The following is a 19,193-nucleotide window of genomic DNA, read 5'->3' on the forward strand; positions in this document are numbered from 1 at the left end:
GGAGTTAAAAAGAAATTATTGGGAGGGGTGAAAGGATGCAAGTTCCATACTGCCTTTATACCTATTACTAGGAAAGCTCTCCCCTCTCTGCTAAGTACCCTTTATCACACTACAATCAATGTACGGACTGCAGTCATCTTCTTCAGCTATGTGCTATCTTAAACCCTGAGTTATTAACAGTTGCAGTTCAGATCATTTCCATTACTTCTCAGCTGCTTAGAAAGCTTTTCCCAGGAAGCAGTATCTTTCCAAGCCCACTTTCTTACCTCAAATTTGTTTTTCAAAGTCGTATTTGAATATAAACTGGTTCTTAATTTTTGCTTCTGGGTGATTTTGCTGGCAGCTAAAGATTGGCCTACTCAATTGAATGGTGATAACATTTTGTATATACCCCTTGAGCTGTTGAATGTTCTTCAATATGTTTCATTTTTTACTGTACACCCTCAGGTTACTTGCAAAAGGAACCTTTAAAATGTCTTAAGTAAATAGGCGTAACAACAACAAGAATCCTAGACCAGTGAAAGGCCAGGCTTGGAAAGGACAGCTTCCGAGGAAACTTTTTGACAGAATGTCAGTTCCTAAAGCCTGCTGCAATCAAAAGCTTTCAACAATTATTTTGAGAATGCAGCTCAATGACTCCTGGGGTTTGTACAGCAACCAAGAACTGGGAGAACTTCCTGGTTTTCAGGGAAAGCTGAGCAGCATTTCTGAAACCATAAGCTACTGCATGCATCCTTTCTTAGCTCAGGCAAAGTTCCATGATTTAAACCAGGAAGCTGCAGGGACCATCGCTGGCATAACAGCTTTCATTCTTCCCTAACCTGTAGTAGAGATGTCAGTTCTGCTTTCATGGAAACACCAGACCAGAGATGAGATGCATTTATTTTATGGCCTCTCAGAGGCTGGATTAGAGGATCTCCAAAGGTTCCTGAACTATGATCTTCATTAAAAAAATTCATACCAATTAAGATTACTAAGTGCTCACCATTAAACCTCAATCCTGAGGCAATGAGTAATTAATAATCAACTTCAGCTATAAAAATAAGACGAGTAAGAATAGGAACACCCTAAAAATATTACTTTACATTCATTTACAGAAAAAATACTGACACATGGGCATTTAAGAAAAAGACGTAGCAATCTGAAACCATGCAAATGTGGACAGGTTCAATATCACAATTATGTAAGTAATTTCCTTTTTAAATTGCCCATAAAATTATGAACTGTTTTCCAGGGAAAAGGAAATCAGATGCAACAGTACCCCACAGCAAATATTGAAAGATAAGCAAAAGAATTAAAAAACCAAAACAAAAAAAAATCACACTTTTCTGTACGAGAAAAAAAATTTAATTTGCAGGGAGAAGGATGTTACAATCATTGTAACTGACAATTTGACACGTTTGCTTATACTTTTCATTGATTGTTGATCTCCAAACACATGTCCCAATCCAGCCTGCGTATAATTAATACTTCATGAACTATCATAATGCAAACAAGTGTCTGGACTGTTGGATCAAGCTATTACCTGTATGTACAAACCATCATCTCCAGTTAGGATTTCCTTAAAATGGTATTACCTGATCTAGGTTTTTGAAGAGCAGGATATCTTTACATGCTTCCTGCAGTCTGCATCGCTGTTCATCAGTTTTCGGATGAACTACCTTTAGAACAAAGTAAAACAAAACTGTCATGACAACTAAGAGTTATGATTACAGACTGAACCTTCACTTCACAGTGAAAAAGCAGAACACAATTTAAGAGTGTCAAAGTATACAGTTCTTTTTTGCATAAACAGTATTTATACATAAACATACGATGCAAAATAGAAAGAGAGAGACATAAGAAATATATTTTGCTGACAATTAACACATGCAAAATAATAGTCAAGACAGACAAAAAAGAAGAGGATGTGTTTTCCTTTCCCTTCCCTTCTAATACAGCCACAGATACAGTCAAGGCTTGAGCATTCGCAGCAGAGGAAAAAGTCAACAGTTTTCTTTGTAAACTCTGGCTATATTAGTCCCAATACATTTATTGCTGGCATACAGGCAGTATATAAGTTTTATGATACATATGTATCTCAGCCCATCTAATAACATCTATAAAGTGTATTTTTTTTTCCCAACAAAATTACCTAAATAAAAGCTTTGCTGTTTGAGAGATTTTTTTTTTGTTACTTCTTTCCAGTTATAAAGATCTCACCAGGTTAAAGAAACCAACACTCACTGTCATAACAATGTTTATGTATGTGCTTGTTGGGGGCTAATTACGAAACCACATATAAAAATATTAAATACCTCACATCACCACATTAACTATATTTCTGGAATAACAAGAATTGCAAAAAACATTGCATTAGTAGGCTTTTCTAAAAATTCATTGTTCAAAGTTAAGCAGATCTCAGATCCTTGTTTTAAAAGAAAATTGAATATTGAATCAGCAGTCAGGAAAATTAAGACTTTTCATGGAATAAACATGTCCAGGTTTACAAGCATTTGGATGATGATGGTCTTTTTTTTTTTCTTTTTATGGCATTTTATCTATGAAGGATCTTCTTTTTAAAGAGAAATTAAATTAGACGTAGGTTTTCATTGCAAAAGTGTAAGCATCCTTGAGATGGAATCTGAAAATGGAACACCAGAAGTCCAGAGAGAAAACATTAACCCTCACTAGCCAGGCTACAGCATTTTCTAACATAAAAGCATCTCTAAAGAAATATAATCACAGTATCTGGACTTGCAATTCCTAGAAATCCCCAACTTTCAAAAACAATAGAACAACAGGTGGCCACAGTCTCAAAATATTTCAACAAAGTATTTCTCCTACCCAGGCAGAACTGCTTTGACAAGAAAGGCAGTAAAAAGCATGCGAAGAATTTTAAGCACCCATGAAGAAACAGCTGTGGCAAAGCTTAACTAATTCTTCACAACAGCATTGATGCTCTAGGAATTGCCTCAACAAGCCTTTAAGATAATTAAAAAGGAAAATATCCAAACTTTTATAGATAGTAGACTTAAGCACAGGTCTTAAGTTCTTTGAAGTAAAATTATGTTAAAGCTATAGTGACTAAAAAAGTGCATGAGACAAAGCAGCCCTAAATTTTGGGGCAATGTCACTTAGTCAATGTCAGCACACCACACAGCCTCTCAGAACGAAATGCACAAGTGGCAAGGTAAAGACGACGTACAGACATTTGCCTGTCAAACTGTAGAGAGAACTGTGCATGATGCAATTCACTCATTCTTACCCTTTGTTCTGTATCTTCTTCCTCTTCATCTGGATTGAAAGCTTCAGCACATACTTGGAAGAAAAAGAGAGAGGAAATTAGTAAAAGAAGCAATTACACAAGAAGATCAAACAAATCAAGTTTAAATTCCTGTCTTCTGTATTTTATTTTCCTACAGGAAAAACAAAAGCACTTTTGTTTTTATGTCGTTATAGTGTCAGAGGCTTAAATCCTATTCATTCTCTGAGCAGGCACAGCATAGCTGTTCTCAAACTCTCATGTAAAAAGTCTGTAACTTACAATAGAAAGTAATCTTGCCTAACGAGTACTCCAAAGCATGCAACAGAATCCCTTTCAATTCTTATCAAAGCATAACAATCTCCATTCAGACTCATTTACAAACATCTTCCCTAAAATGCAGTGGAAAAATACTGCAGCTACATTGCTTTGCTCTTTGCAGTGCAATGTATATAGCAAAACACACTTGGAAAAAAAAAAAAAGAAAAAAAGAGTACAAGGGAGCATGTGGCACTTGCTCCACCTCAAACCAGATTTCCAAGCGAGTATCTATATTTTGAGGGATTTTTTGACACACAGAAATCATGTTTACGCAGAAATTAACCTGGGAAATGAACAATCGGCTTGACCATAGTATATTCTACAACAACAAAAAAAAACGTTTAGTCCTGTTCCCCCAGGCTCCTATATCTTACCACCTTTGAATCAAATTATTGTCATGTTGTGACATAAAAACAACTTTAAAAAATAGACAAAGCTTTTTTTAAAAAAAGGTTGAGAACGTGTGTCGAAACCATACACCGTATGCAGAGGAACAACGCTTTGCCAAGCATGCCATTATACCTACAGGATCAATTGTAAGAGAGGCAACAATAATGGTGAGCTTCTAAAATTTCCAACTATTTTTGTTTGGTTTTAGTACTTCAGAAAAGGCTTATCTTCACAGTTACGCTGTTACACGATTTTACAGTATTAAACACAGACACCTTTGGCTGCCAAAAGCCTACATTTCTAGCTCAGACTTTCTTATTAATTTGCAGATATTTGCAGTTCTTACATGTTAAAGTGAACATTACATTCTAACTAGCTGTACAGATAGCCAGAGAAAGTAAGAGTCAGTCCTGTTTTCATCTAGTTCTGCTTTTACTTTAATAAGACGGGTCCTCTGATGCTATATGCTACTTGTAAAATTTTACAAAGAAACACACAAGCATTTTTCTTTGTACTTTATCCAGCATCCCAACAATACTGAAGACTTGGCAGAATGCCCAGAAGCTTACTGCAATGACATCTAACCACTGAATGGACTTAGAAAGTATAAATAAAAATAAGCAGATTTTAAAAAATAAAAATCTAGAAGGCCTAGCATTCAGCAACTTGCAAGTAACCTGAAAATGCATACAGAACTATTGACCTTATCATCATGCTTTCAAAACGACTATAAAAATGCACAAGTCCAGCATAATTTGCTAGGAAAGACTTGCAATTTCTTTTCCTGACTAAAAGGTATAGGTCTTTCCTAGCAAAATAGATTTTAATTCCTTTTCTTAAAACACACAGCAATCAAAACAACACAGTTCTCTGCAACTTTGGTATCAAACGGCTTTGGTTGGGATTTGTACATGTAAGTCTGCCCTATTTCATCTTACCCAGTAAGGGTGAACACAGCTTCATAAAGCCCGCTCAGGATACAGACCAGGACTTAGCACCCTTCCCTTACATATGGAAATCACTTCTGCAGTGCCCATGAATGGGCACCACAGCAATACAACAAAAATGTTGCAAAAATACTACTTCTTCCCATGCTGTCATGTAGAAAGCCTTCCCATTATACTTTTCCTTCTTCAACCTCCTGCTGGGATTTCTTTTTTCATGTAGAAGCCGTAGGGCAGACATTTTGGACTTCAACTGACAGCTCTGATTGACAGGACTTTATTTATTTGCAGGCAGAGCTGTAACACTTAATGTAACGTATCTGTTGTGTGATAGTTAAAAAAAGGGGAGAGAGACAAAAATGATTATTTCTGATCTCAAGCTTAAATTAATATTGTGATATGCTGGAAAGCCCACAGAAAGCTTTTCAGCCTACTCATATTGTAACAACCAACAGCATTTTCCAAATATTTTAAAACATGACTAATGCAAAGAAAAGGCGAACATTACGTCAACACCATCCCGTGGTTTACGTTGCAATACGTCCAATTTTTCTTTCCACTATTTTTAACTGGTAAATTACTTGGGGAAGTCTGTACTAGTGAACATACTACCTGTCAAGATCTTTGTGTCAGTCTTACCTTCACTATGTTTCACGTTATCTGTGCTCAAACAGTGTTGCTTCTCTATTCTTCTGACTGGAAAGAACCCCCGTAACTACTGAACTCTGCCAACCCTGTCAGAAGTCTATGGAAGTCAATTTCAGGACTCCTGAAGGTTAGTCATTTGCAGGTTACAGTACAGCCAGTCCCGGTGAAAAACCATTTGATCTTTCATGTTGACAGAGTGAAAACATACTTGCCCCACTATTTTATACATGAGTGAATTCACATATTAACTGTTTCAGTGTCCCAGTAAAACAGGTACTCCAAGGCAAAGCTTATTCTCACAAGATTATCCTGAAGAAATGTGTCGGTAGCATCTTTTCAGACTCACTGAAACAGCAGTTGGAAGGGATCTCTCTCTCTGAAGGTCATCCAGTCCAACCTACCGCTTAAAGGGGAGCTATGTGCAATGCTAGACTGGGGCTGACCTGGAAACCTCCCTGGACAAAGACTGCACATCGCTCTGGCTAACCTGCTCCACTGCTGCAGCACCCTCCTGGGGAAGAAGTTTTTCTTAATATGCAACCTAAAGCTCATAAATATGTTGATATAATTTGAAGTGACTCCTGAAATCACACCTTTCTTATGTGAGATTTTCAGCACAACTCTGCCCTTGAGCAAATGCTAAGCATGAATGCATCAGTGAAAGCTACGTACAAATATGACACACACTCCAATTACGTATTTCCAATACTACAGCTCTATCATGCAGACGAAGCTTCCTTCCAAATCTACCCACATGGTTCAAATAGCTTTGGAACATAAAAAACGGTTTTCAATTTTAAGAAGCTTTAAGACCAAAAAAATAATTCGGGCTTTTATCCTACCATCTACATTTAGTCTCTCTTAGCTTCTGCAGCTTCTACAGCTAGTTCAGCTCTCTCCTCATACAGCACCTTCTTTGGCTTTCAAGAACAGGCACATCTGTTAACACTTCTGAAGGCTCAGAAATGATACAACTCCTATCGCTGCTTTGTTATGCAGGTGACAGGATCTGAAAGCAACAAAGATCTTTCTAGCTGCAGCACTGACATAAGCAGTGGATGGGCAAGGGGGAAGCAAGGGGTGGGGAGAGAATGAGAAGTAGCAAGAAAAGTTTGCCAGTACATACACTATCTTTGTTTATGAAAGTTAATCACTCCCAAGATTTGGGAGCGTTTTGTCAAGATCAAAGTCCTTGCATACTATGCAAATCTGCATAATAGTTCAGCATTTAGCTCCCATATGTAAACAAAGCCTTTGTGAGAAATGCATACCATCCAGGGAGTTGAGAGGATCACTGTTACTATTTTGGAAAAAAAAAAAAAAAAAAAGTATCCAAGAGGCTAAGGCCTGAAGACCTTCAGACACACACAAGAGGAAAAACTTTCATCTTGGACAGGAAAACTCTACAGTTTAGGTAAGGTGAATGCATTGTTAATATCTCTGTTGTTATTGGAAGAAGAAGCAAAGACACTCTCTGTCATACTCTCTTTGCAATTTTGGATAGCATCTTCTGTACTTTGGAGTGAAATCCCATTCACTCATGTTTACTTACCAGGATGCATTATCTCCAGTTGATCCTATGAGATCCATTAGTGAAAATCCACCCAGAGCAGTACATGCAGAACAACTTTTCCAGTTATTTATTCAGATCAGTTGCCTTGCACTATGTTTAAGGCGACATTCATTGCATTTGAGTTTGCAAAAACTTCAAACATTTTGTAAGTCTGCCTCTCAAGGGACAGATGCATAGTCTCTTCTGGGAGCACTATGCCAGCTGGAAAGGTGACCACTTCAGTGGCTTGTCATTCCCTCTTTGACAGCTGAGTTGCTAAAGCAGGCACTTCCAAAATGATATATTCGAGATGAAATTAGGAAGCTTAAACAGAGCTTATACATAGGTCTTCGCTGGCACAGCTGAACATGATTTTCTGCACTTTAGAAACAACTTGAAGTTTCCTCTTGCTTCTGTTGCTGGATAGCTCAGAACTTTTTGGTTTAGAAATTGCATTTTGTTTCCTGAGTTAGAGATCTCAACATGTCAAAGCAGATGACAGATTCATACCTCGATCCAGCAAATGGGAAACAGGACCTGCACCCATTTGCACTACCTGAACAATTTTCACATTTATGACAGTTAGAATGAAAAGCAACACAAAAAAATGAAAAACAGTTAAGCCATCTGCAGGAAAAATCAGCTGTTTCAGCCTTAAATTCACTAATGAGAAATGACTGAAATCAAGTGTAAATTTTTTAGTTAAAAAGAGTGTCATTGCACCAGCCCAAAACTCAGACCTCGGGTCTTAAGAGACTGGTCTTTCTCTTTTATTTTATGTGCCACAAGAAAATTCCCAGATGCAGGAGTACCCACATCAGCACCACCTCGTCACTTCATTCTTAATTCTCAAAGAGGCATAACTGAGACACGACTTACAATGACTGGGACTTGAGCAACCAACGCCCCCTCAAATCTCTGTCAAATACCAACGCAGAATATTTAAACACACAACCACTTGCATGGCCATGTATGTCAAATCAAGTGTAAGATTTTTTAGTTGAGAAATATTTAGAAATAATTAATTTAGGTGGCAAAGAATGGATTTTCAGTTCTGGAAACAGCTTCAAATTTCATTTAAAGTTAAAAGCAAATTAAAATTAAATAAATTTGGTTCTTCACAGGCAGCGTTATTCTGCATTACAGATTAACTACGAAGATACAAAGTCACTCAGCATGGCTGTGCCAAACCAGCTCAGTCCAGCAAGGATTACAGGTTCAGGCGTAGCTCTGCACATGGTCCCAAATCCCACTCAGGTTGGAAAGCTGCGCAGATCATTTTTGTCAGGCAAAGAAGCCTATGTGAGACTGATAAGCATGTAAGGCCCTAAAATCCTACACTGTCTCACCCAGCTCTGCCAGCGTTGCCTCTCTACTGTCATACATACACAGCAACAGGTAATTTAGGGGCACAAAGGTGAAAATGTTCACCTGGCTTACCCAAACCTTTGCTTATACCCCTAATTCAACTTGAAAATGCCCATGTCTGATGTGGACGTTCACATCTCACAAAGCCCACTACTTAAAGAGTGGTAAAACTGAGGTCACAGGCAGAGCTTGAAAGGAGCCACTCTAGCTGACAGCTACCCCGAGGCGCAATTCTGGATAGATGATTTTGCCCAAGGAGGTAGGGGCATTCAAGAGAACTGGATAATATATTACACTGCTTGCTATCCTTGCCTTGAGAAACCTTTGATAACCACTCCCTCAGTAAGACTATGTACTTTCCAGTAGTATAGTCTAAACCAGACTTCTCCAGCTTGTTTTCTTTCTATCAAGACAGAAATGCAACAGTTCCAGTGACAATGGCTCATGATAAAACTGTAATGCCAGTGTCACACACTCCTACTTCACGCTACATTTCAGTCATGAGTTCAGAACAGACTCATAATCAATTATAAATGCCACCTTTTATGATGTTTTTTTCTTTGCTTTCTTTCCAACTCTACATGCACAGACATCTTTTCTCCCAAGATGCGTAAGTACAGGCAATATAAGTCCTTTAAAATTATGACAATTGGTTGACAACTATTTCCACATGTACATTTGTTTTATATATTCTGAATGCATTTTTCAAATATTTTTACTAAATTCATATAGATTAATAAAAAAATAAATCTGTGTTTAAGCATTTATCCAAAAGGCTTTATCATCAGATATAAAGCAATTTAGAGAATGCATTACAGCAAAACAGCCATTAAAATGACACAGCCACAAATTAAAATTTTTTTCCACTACAGGAAGATTTGACAAAGTATTTAAAATTACATTTCCCTAGGGGTAAACGAGAACTTTCATGATGAAAGACCTAGAATGAACAGAAAGTAAATAATCACAGTCTCTTTCAGATTTACATCTTTACATACATATAATGAAAGCATTACACGCAGACAATACTGCTTCAACTAGACTTTAAAGACAAACATGAAGCACTTTTATGATACAATGCATTCCTACTTAATTATTATTTCTACATAAGCTTTGTTCAGGGTTTGTTTTTTTTCTTTTGTTTTGCTTAACTCCTTCTGCAACATACAGCATCTAGCCTGGAAACCACCCTGAATTAACTGACAGCCCTTGCTTTACCACGGCCATCCACACGCCACTGGGGCGCACAGCGCTAGACAAAGAACAGGCCAAAGGCTCCTTAGCGCACTGGAGAACCTGCTCCCGGGATGTAGTATGTAACAACATCTCCCATCAAAGTAAGAGGCAAACTGGGGGGTGGGAGCGGAGGCATCCTACTGAACTGCAAGGAAACTTCAAAAGAGAATCCTCAGCCTGTATAACTTTATTTAAATCCTCCTCATAGTCAGGAGCAATTAAAACAAAAATAATTGTGCCAATGCAGGACTGGGGACAGAATTCTCTTGGGCTCTTCTCCCACCTCTTTGGTATAACCAGATGAACATGACATTTGCTTTTTCTTTCCTTTTTTTTTTTAACTAAACCAACAGCTGCGTACCATTGTATTTGCTTTACGTAGTTGCCTGTTAAATTACATGCATGAGTTATGCAAAGTGCTTTAGTTTATCCATCCACTTTATGTGCTCAGAGTGGTTAAAGGGTCATACCCTCCCACCTCATAGAAGCCAGGTGCTGGAGAATAATAAAGTCATGAGGCTACTTCGTTTTACAGAATAAAACATTGGCAAAAATAACTCAGTAAAATGCTTCTAGATCATCTAAATACACATTTATGCATACACTCCAATAATTCTACGTAATTCCTAGGCTGTAATTTTCGATAATTTGAAATCCTATAATTTACAGAGAACTTACTGTGAAAGCACTCTGTAAATAAAATATACCACTCTGCAAGTAGCCTCTCTCCTGTACAGCTGGAGAAACCAATGGACAAGATCACCTGATTTCACAGAAATCATCTGCTAACTAAGCCACAGCTAGTGCTCCTGCACTTTTGGCTTCCATGTCTCTATTCGTAACAGTAGAGCCCAACATCCCAGACACCAGTGCGCTCTGTACCTTGCAGTTAAGAGGTCACTCTGCATGAAAACTAACAAACAACAAAAAGCTTTCGATCATGGTGGAGGAATAATTAAAAATAAGAAAGTTTTCCATGTGGCAGTATCAAACGAGTTCACAGCTCTCACTCGGTAACAACCAAACCCAAAATATTGCCCCTTAGATCTTAAGCAGTGATTTAAAATTTGCTCCTTCTGTTTCCATCTCCCTCGACTACATTTAAACAAAAAAAATCTTAAAACAGCAGCAGGGTATTTTAGAGTTATACATTATTATGCCATGTAGTGCAGCCTGAGAAAATCAAATGAAGCAAGCTTTATTCTTGCAAGTTAAGAAGACTGAAATGGATAAACATGCTGCTGACCTTGTTCAAGCCTTCCCGATGAGATAGTCATCCATAAAAAAGGTCTCCTGGAAAACATGATGCTACTACTATTTCAGAGCACCCAGATTCACAATTGTAGAAGCAAGCCTTCTGCTTTAATGATCTTCTGGGTTTGCCCATCCCATACATCTTACCACAGTTCTAAACGGTTATGTCACTAAGGCAGATAAAACCAGAAATTAAGCACCAAAAATGTTTACATGCCTGATAAACACAGTGATACTTTATCTCAGTTGAAAAGCATGGAGAATGTTCATTTTACATTCAGTTTATATGAAAACAACACAAGTTCCAAGAAATGGCTCATATACCATCCAAAAAAGGGGCATGTATCTTACAGGCTTTTCGTTGCAAATAGGAGGTAGGAAAGATAATTTAGATAAGGAATAAAACAGAACAAGTGTTTTTCCAATCAGGAAATAAGAAATTCTCTTTGAGTTTCCAGGCCAAGGCATTTCTTGTTTTTATATGTGCAATTCTGATAAGTGAATTGCTAAATCTGCAATAAGGCAGATAATATTTTTTTTTAAAAACTACCAGCACCTTGGGAAAAGTGCACTGAAGCACTTGTGTGTAAGAGCAAAGCAGATATTTAGCAATGAAAATTACCCACATCTCTGTCATCTATCATGATAGAGAATTGAAGGATATCAAAGTGTTAGAAGGCATTTCTGAAATTAATGGTTCAGCAACTTAGATACAATTTTTAAAGATTTCTAGAGAATGTCCAAATAGATTAAAAATCACATTACCCCTAATGGAACAAGTATTGCCTATTTAACTGGAGCAACAGTGAACAATACAAAACCAGCACGGTTTTGACACAAAAGGATTGTGCACAGAGCAATGATGTGGAAGCCCCCAGGTCCCCGTGCTTTGACACGGCTGCTTCCGGTCCTGGCACGCAGGCAAAGCGGAAACCAATCCCTTGAAGAAAAGCTCAGCAACTACCCCCATTTCTGTGCAGCTGCTGAGCGACTCAGGAGCCCTGGTGATAGCTAATAATGGGGAAGGCTTAACTATTTGACTTGATGCAAGTCATCTTCAGGATGAGTCAACTCTCTACTTCAGTGGCTCACTGAACAACTGAATTTCATTTACAGAAAACACACACGTTGAAGTAGCCTGGCAAAAGACTAATATTAGGCAGAACTTCCTATCAGTTAGAAGTTGTGTGCTTTATTTATAAACACTTAGTTCTGTGTTTTTCCATTACAGAAGATTAGTGAGTTTAAGATTACACTCCTTCCTAGCCCAAATTTTGGAGACATGGGAAAAACACACATTCATACAACTAATCAGAACCAGGTAAGTGTTTCAGGCAGCAAAGTACCCATGCACAAGCCATCTCCCAAAGTCAATCCTTGATTTAAGTCTCTCTTTAAATGAGAGCACTATAAAAGTGCTCACAGCAACTCCTAACTGAGATTGCTTTAAACCTATTATATCCCCTGTAGCTACTTTTTTTGCTTGCTGACTAAAGCTTTGCATCATCTGGAGTACACACAGTCTCATCAAGGTGCTCCGGTGGTTCCAATGACTGAGCGAAGTTTCTGAAAATACATGGGGTATCCTTTCATATTTAAATCAGGTATGTTTAAACTTTTCTGGTCTACATGGACTATTCAATCCATTTCACATTTAATCTGAAGTTATAGCAACCTAAACTTGCCACAAGTGTATTAATCGGTATAAGAATATAATATGTATGACTTTATCTAAAACTTTATATTGAAAAAGAAACAAGAAAAACACAAAGCGCATCTAACTCCTGAGGTCACTCCACATACACACATCGTAGCACCATGTTTTGCACTAAGTATAAAACGGCCTTTTTAGCCTGTATTGTGACATGCATTTTGAGATCTCCTCCAGTTTGTTTGCTTTCAGTTTCTTGTGCACAACAAACCATGTGGGAATATTTTCACATGTTAAAAACCAGCTTGGGTTCAAAACAAAAAAGGAGGGTGTGTGGAAGCAATTCACCTCTTTTCCATCTCACCTCAAAAAAAGAAAATTAAATTCCAACCCATCAAAAAGTGAGAGAACGAAATTAAAAAAAAAAAAATCAGCTGAAGGCTTATATTTTCAAAAGTATTTATATATCTAAAGATATGGAGTAACATTTATGCAGGTTTTTTTAAGATCTTTAATGTAAAAGAATTAATGGAAGTTAATCACCTGCACCTTTTGCCTCTGAATACTTTTGAAAAACTGGTCCTTACTGCATTACTTGCTAAATAAATGTGCATAGCTATACCTTATTCTCGCGATTAATTTGAAGAACTAATATGAGTTAAAATATTTGACTTCAGATGAACAAGTTTTAATCATTTTGTAACACTATAAGCATGAACAATTACTTAGAAAGAATAAATAAAAAGAGGAAAACAATGAATTCTACTCCCCTGTAGGACTTATATTCGCACTAAGTAGATTGGATCAGATCTCTTCTGACCAGGTATTGTACTGACGTGAGTTTTAACTGAAGTTTAAATTAGGATGCTCATTGAGTGTTCTATTTCTCTTTTTGTCATAAAAAAATCTAGCAATTACAAGCAAAATTATTCACAACAGTGTGAAATCCAAGTAATTGTGAAGTCACGACTGTTAATTTCCAAAAATAAGCTTTTCATTATTCACTGAATGCCAATTACATGCCAAGATTTTTTAAATAAGTCCCAATATTGCAAACAGAGAAAACAAGCTTTTTTTTTTTTTATAACGAATAATGATTCAGGCACTTTCTTACAGGAGAGCACCCACACAATTTATCACCACTTTCATCTGTCAACCCACACACTTGGCTTTTGCTCATATCAACATTTTTCAAAATGAATTATTTTCACTCTAGTTATGATATCAGTTTTGCAATCATTAGGGCTAGCAAAAAATTATAGAAGCATCAGGTTGTTGAAATAGGAAAGCTGTTTGTGCCATTCGTAAAAATGTGAATTTTTGAACTCAAAAGTCTCTTACAATTTATCATCTGCCTGAAAACCTTTCAGCAGAAATTATTATGCTATCGGTTTTGTAAGACAGTGAATAATCAATACAGAAATTCATTAAATAGATGCAGGAGAAGATACCAGATCATGATTTTCGAGTCATCCTCTGATAATCAGGTAGCATGGCAAGTAGAAAGCAAAGAGAATGGCAGAAAGTTAGTCATTCAGTCTTCCTTCCTTGATGATTTGAAGTTATGAGATCTTATCACTAAAGCAGCAGATAGTATACTGCAACAGAAAATACTCAAAACAACCTCCCAAAATAAGTGTTGCCTCTTGCTGCATTGCTACTATTTAGATGTCCTAATTTAACAGGATCCCAAAACAGTATTCTTTAACAAATACTAAAACATTGCACCGCAATAATTAATATAAAAGCTTTCTTAGAAGATGACTCCTTTTAAAGCTGTCATTTTAAAAGTCTAAGAGCTACTAGAAAGATTTTACTATGTGTAATATTATCACATTCTGACATCTCAACTTGCCAGGGTGTGAAGAAAATGCTGTATCTCACTAGAAAGCCCAGAGAGATATCAGACTTATACCACATATCTACTTTTTGAGATGATTGCTAATCTTTCGTAGGAGCCAGAAGAATGAAGAGTTCAAGATAGAGTCCCCCATTCTCAAAACAGAGAACCACCAGTGAGTTTGAAGAACCAACGGTCATACAGGCCTCTTATGGAAGGTTATCTTATGAGGAAAGAAAAAGCCAGAAACTGCCAGGGAACATTGTTTTACACATTGTTCAAATACAAAATTCTATACCTACACCCTCTAAAAATAGCATGTTAAAGTGTTACATGAAGACGGGCAAGACTGCTAGAGAGAAGAGAAACATCAAAAACACTGATTCCAAACCCAACATTTGTTAAAGGTCAGTGTCCCCCCAACAATGTTAATGTTCACTACAGACAGGAAAACAGGATTCAGTAACATTCAAACAAAATTATCCTCTACATATGTAAACGTCTATTCAGCAATTATATCTTAGGAGAGGGCTTAGCACCTGATTCCAGGGACAGCAGATCTGATCCTTCTCACTTCACCAAGTTTCTACTGAAAGCTGCCCCACCAAAGGGAGTAACTGAAGCAAGCCTTGTTCATTCAGTTACTTTTTATATTAACATGAAACCAGTCACAGATCCTGACAGTCATGTTACTTTGCTGGTATAAAAATATTAGGGAAGTAACTAGCATATATTGTTTCCCTGGATTATATAATTCAATTATCCTGCTTACATAGTTGTTCAATATGAAAACTGTAATCCCATCCCTATCCCACAGAGGCCAGAAGAAGATTGAGGAGGCAGTACAGGCACAAGCAAGAGATAAATTATACCAGGTCACTCAGATAAACAGAAATAATTGGAGAAAAAGGATTAAAACCTTCTGCCACACATGTATGGTATGGGTGTCATATTTTGTCAGACTTTTTTCTATCCCATGAAGAAGTCAGCAAGTCTGCTGGAGAGTGGGTGTTCTGTGGAATGAATCAAAGGTGTCTAGAAATGGCAACACAGAAATCTAGCAAGAAAAACTTTACTTTTCCAAAACATGCTAAAACTAAAAGAGGAGAACCTATGCCCAAGTGAGATGGTAGTAGGTGTCACACACACTCTTCGTTCCAAAACCACAATTAACTTTCATTCATATACTGCCAGGAGCAAAATTCTCCTCAATGTTACGTATCGGTTGTTATAGTGGGACAAATATCAATGCTCTCTTCCCTCCAGTTTTGAAATAGCTTTGAGAAAGGACGTATCACTGATTTCTCCTACCTCCCTGCACCCTGTAGTCACTAACCAAGGGCTGAGATACTCACTCATATTCTCTGCAGTTTCTTTCACTATAGAAAAGTAAGTGACTAACAAAATAAAGTTTGTCAGGAGCCCCTATGTTTGGAGGCAGATCAAGAAACGTAATCAAGCAAGCATGAATTTCAACACAGTCCAACTCTTGGGAGGAAGGAATCTGTATGGTTTCCAGGCCACCCAAACCAAGCCTGGGCAGAGTAAGTCAGCAAGCCCTGTAACATGAGTTACACTAGCAGGAGGCTCAGACATTGCTAATTCACTTATAGAAGCAGCAAGAGGCTGTTCTACTGGGTAATTAGCACTGACATTGCCCACGGCACCTTAGTCTATGGCATCCTATAGCCAGGAGATTTTAAAATTAGGGGGTGGTTAGGTGGTTGGGTTTTTTTTCTTTTTAATTTCTACACGGGGATAGCTTATGATTTTGCCAACAGAGGATTATTTTAATCAAGTTATCCACCAGCTTGTATACAAATTAGAACTGACTGACACAATGCTTGGGGTTTGTGCACACGCCACGGAACCTCAACATCTTACATGGCCAAACATGCTATACACAAGTAATCTATTAATTAGATAAATTTCTAGGGGAACATCAAGCTCTCATTTCTCTTCCTCCCTCCTAGCATTTCCTGGAAAAGGCTGTTTCTCTTCATGAGAACACTACTTTACCACTCTGCACTTCTATAAATAATTCCATGAACATGATTAGATAAGTCCCCCTTTTCCAGGATGACCCTCCTACACAGTCTATGGAGTTTCTCACTATCCCACCCACAGACCCCTGCTTTGCTGGCTGGATCTCTGACCAGCACACAAAGCCATGTTTCTCTGGGCAAGAAGCAAATGGGATTCCCTGCAGAGCCTTTATGGCTGTAGAACTGCCTGGAAGAGTTTAACACCAAGCAAGCCAACACTGTCCCTCCCCCTCAGGGAACACATCAGCCTAGGAAATGAATAAGCAGCAAATGTTGCAGAAATGGGGAGCATAAGTGAGCAGAATGAATTCCCATGTTCTCAGTACTACAGGGTGAGAAAGATGGAGTAGTATGTGAGAATGTGCTACTTATGGGGTATGAAGGCAGTATCATCATTTTTGGACAATGATTTGAGAAATGTAGAAATAAAATTTGTTCTTCTGGACAAAAAGCATGTAAAAAAAGATATGCTTTAATGTACAAGGTCAGCTTGATCTTTCTAATAGATTACCATTTGTCAAGAAGATTTCTTAAGTCCTGATTTGTTGAAGTATTTTACTGAGGTACTGCATAAGCTAGAAGTAAACTAATGTGCTCCAAGTTTTCAAAAAGCACAAAAATAAACTTCCTGACCAATTCTTGCCATGTGTCAGAAAACTCATATTTTAAGCAAGACTTAAAGAATGACAGCTAAATATTTACAATCATTAAAGCAATATTTTCCAGTACAGTCAAGAGCCTCAGGTTTAGATGTTTCTAACTAAAAATAAACACCTAAATAAAAATTCAATAATCATTACAAAAGGTTTTTTTCTATGTCCTCAGAATTTGCGTTAGTGCACCAAGGAAATCATGATCATCCTGTTATCTTTAGGCAGCCAATCTCAACTGACCAGGAGTAAACACTCCAAATTTAATATTGAGGACATTAATAAAGCAGTTTAAAAGATACTCTGTAACTGCTATGTGTAAGAGAGGGTCATAAACAATTGTCAGTCTCCAAGAACATATAAGCAGTTGAATCGTTTACCAGAACGATTATTAGCCTGTCCTAAACTGTATGTATAATGTAGACAATTACTTTATTATCTCTTCCTTTAATTAGAATTATTTTTTTTCTATCTTTCATTCTTGCTTGAATTTTAAGTCTTTTCTTCAACATGCACAGTTGGGCTTTATATTATTCTCCTATTTTGTTCTTCCAGAGTACTATAAAACTACAATTTTGTGCATGTAAATCTTGATACCAGCAAACAATTTAGGTCTGCTCTTTATTTCCCTTACAAAAACACAACACGGCACTGGAAACATGACAATAGCTGGTAGGACTGACAATGCTCAACACGGACTAGCAGGAAGTTCTTCTGAATAGGAGACCAGAAAAGAATACACTAAATGCAATTACAAAAAAATTGTGTGTCGGCTTTTCTTCTCCATGGTTTGTTCTGCTTCACTTAATTAGTTAAAAACAGATACATTTCAATACTACACTGAGTAATCCATAATGCAATGTTGATTTGTTTTATAAAGAAAAAAAGAAAACCTATAAAAATTGCAGAATTAAAAAGTTTTTTTAAAACCTAATACATCTAACAAAGAAATCAAATCAAATTCAGAGCACCAAAACCAACAAATCAGTCATTCATTTTAGGCAAAGGATTATAAAATGTGTTTGCTTGTGATAGCAAGGGGCTGACTTCAACAATCTAGGAGAACCCTACCAGTCTTGTTCCTATTTGGGCAACTTGACAAACACAGCAGGCAGAGTGCAGAAAACCTAACCAAGCACAAATACACACCCCAAACCAGTAGGTTTCTGTACTTTTCTGGCCCAGAGAAGGAAAATGGAGCCTCCATGCATATGCATGGATGCTGTATGCATCTCTTTCACATTTTAACAAGTTCAGCACTGATCATGACCTGTACAGTATATATATAAAAAGTGGAGAAAACACTTTTTTTGTGAAAGTATTTAACACACAGTAGTAAAATATACATATTCTATTAATGTTTGTCTCCATGAGAATTCTAACAGGTACTGTAAACTCTAAATTATTCTAGCTCTTCCTGGAGCAGCAGTGTTATTAAGGATCTAAACAGTCCTCCTTAATCTAATTGAGTAAGTTAGCAATTCAATTTTATATTTGCTGTCTAGTTGTTCACATTAACCTTTAGACCCCTTCAATGAAGGAACCTGTTGTTTAACTAAGCGTAGCTCAGTACTATAAGAGCACCAATATTATATTCCAGCATTGAAGATTCAAAAAGATTACAACTACTCTCTGATTAAGGTTTAACTTTTTAGCTTCAGGAATACTTTAGCCTTTATTTAAAATTAAATCTGAGATGTAATCACTTCTCATTCGTAAGGTTTTACTCTGTCAGCAGGTTCCAGGATGGATTAGTTTAATTAGCAGAGAAATTAAAATGCCTTAGGACTCTTCAGATTAAGATACCAACAATGTACGACTTCCAAAATTTACTATCAGAGTATCAAACTCCATCATTCAAGACAGCTTTAGCTTTGTTTTGCCTAAATTTCTCCTGTAATCATATACCAAAACTACCAGCACTGTCAATTTTTACGAGTTATGAAGTTCTCATTATACTCACAATTACTTATAAGTATATGCATAAATACCCTTAATCATACCCAAGCAACTAGTAGTAAAGCAATTGAACTGCATGGGTATAAGGACA

The 19,193-nt window shown here is 37.1% G+C and overlaps 1 protein-coding gene across 1 annotated transcript in view; it reads right to left on the reverse strand.

Annotated features, from left to right (window-relative positions):
- The window catches only part of PRKAR2A (protein kinase, cAMP-dependent, regulatory, type II, alpha), a 67,577-nt gene that overhangs the window by 17,847 nt on the left and 30,537 nt on the right, over nt 1-19,193 (reverse strand). Inside the window, exons 3-4 of the mRNA XM_009892538.1 lie at nt 3,248-3,300; nt 1,578-1,661 (exon numbers count right to left, since the gene is read on the reverse strand). Of these exons, the coding sequence (XP_009890840.1) occupies nt 1,578-1,661; nt 3,248-3,300 (137 nt within the window). The remainder of the gene's footprint in view (nt 1-1,577; nt 1,662-3,247; nt 3,301-19,193) is intronic.

The sequence above is a fragment of the Charadrius vociferus genome, unplaced genomic scaffold (genome assembly GCF_000708025.1).
Source record: "Charadrius vociferus isolate BGI_N301 unplaced genomic scaffold, ASM70802v2 scaffold119, whole genome shotgun sequence".
Lineage (NCBI taxonomy): Eukaryota > Metazoa > Chordata > Aves > Charadriiformes > Charadriidae > Charadrius > Charadrius vociferus.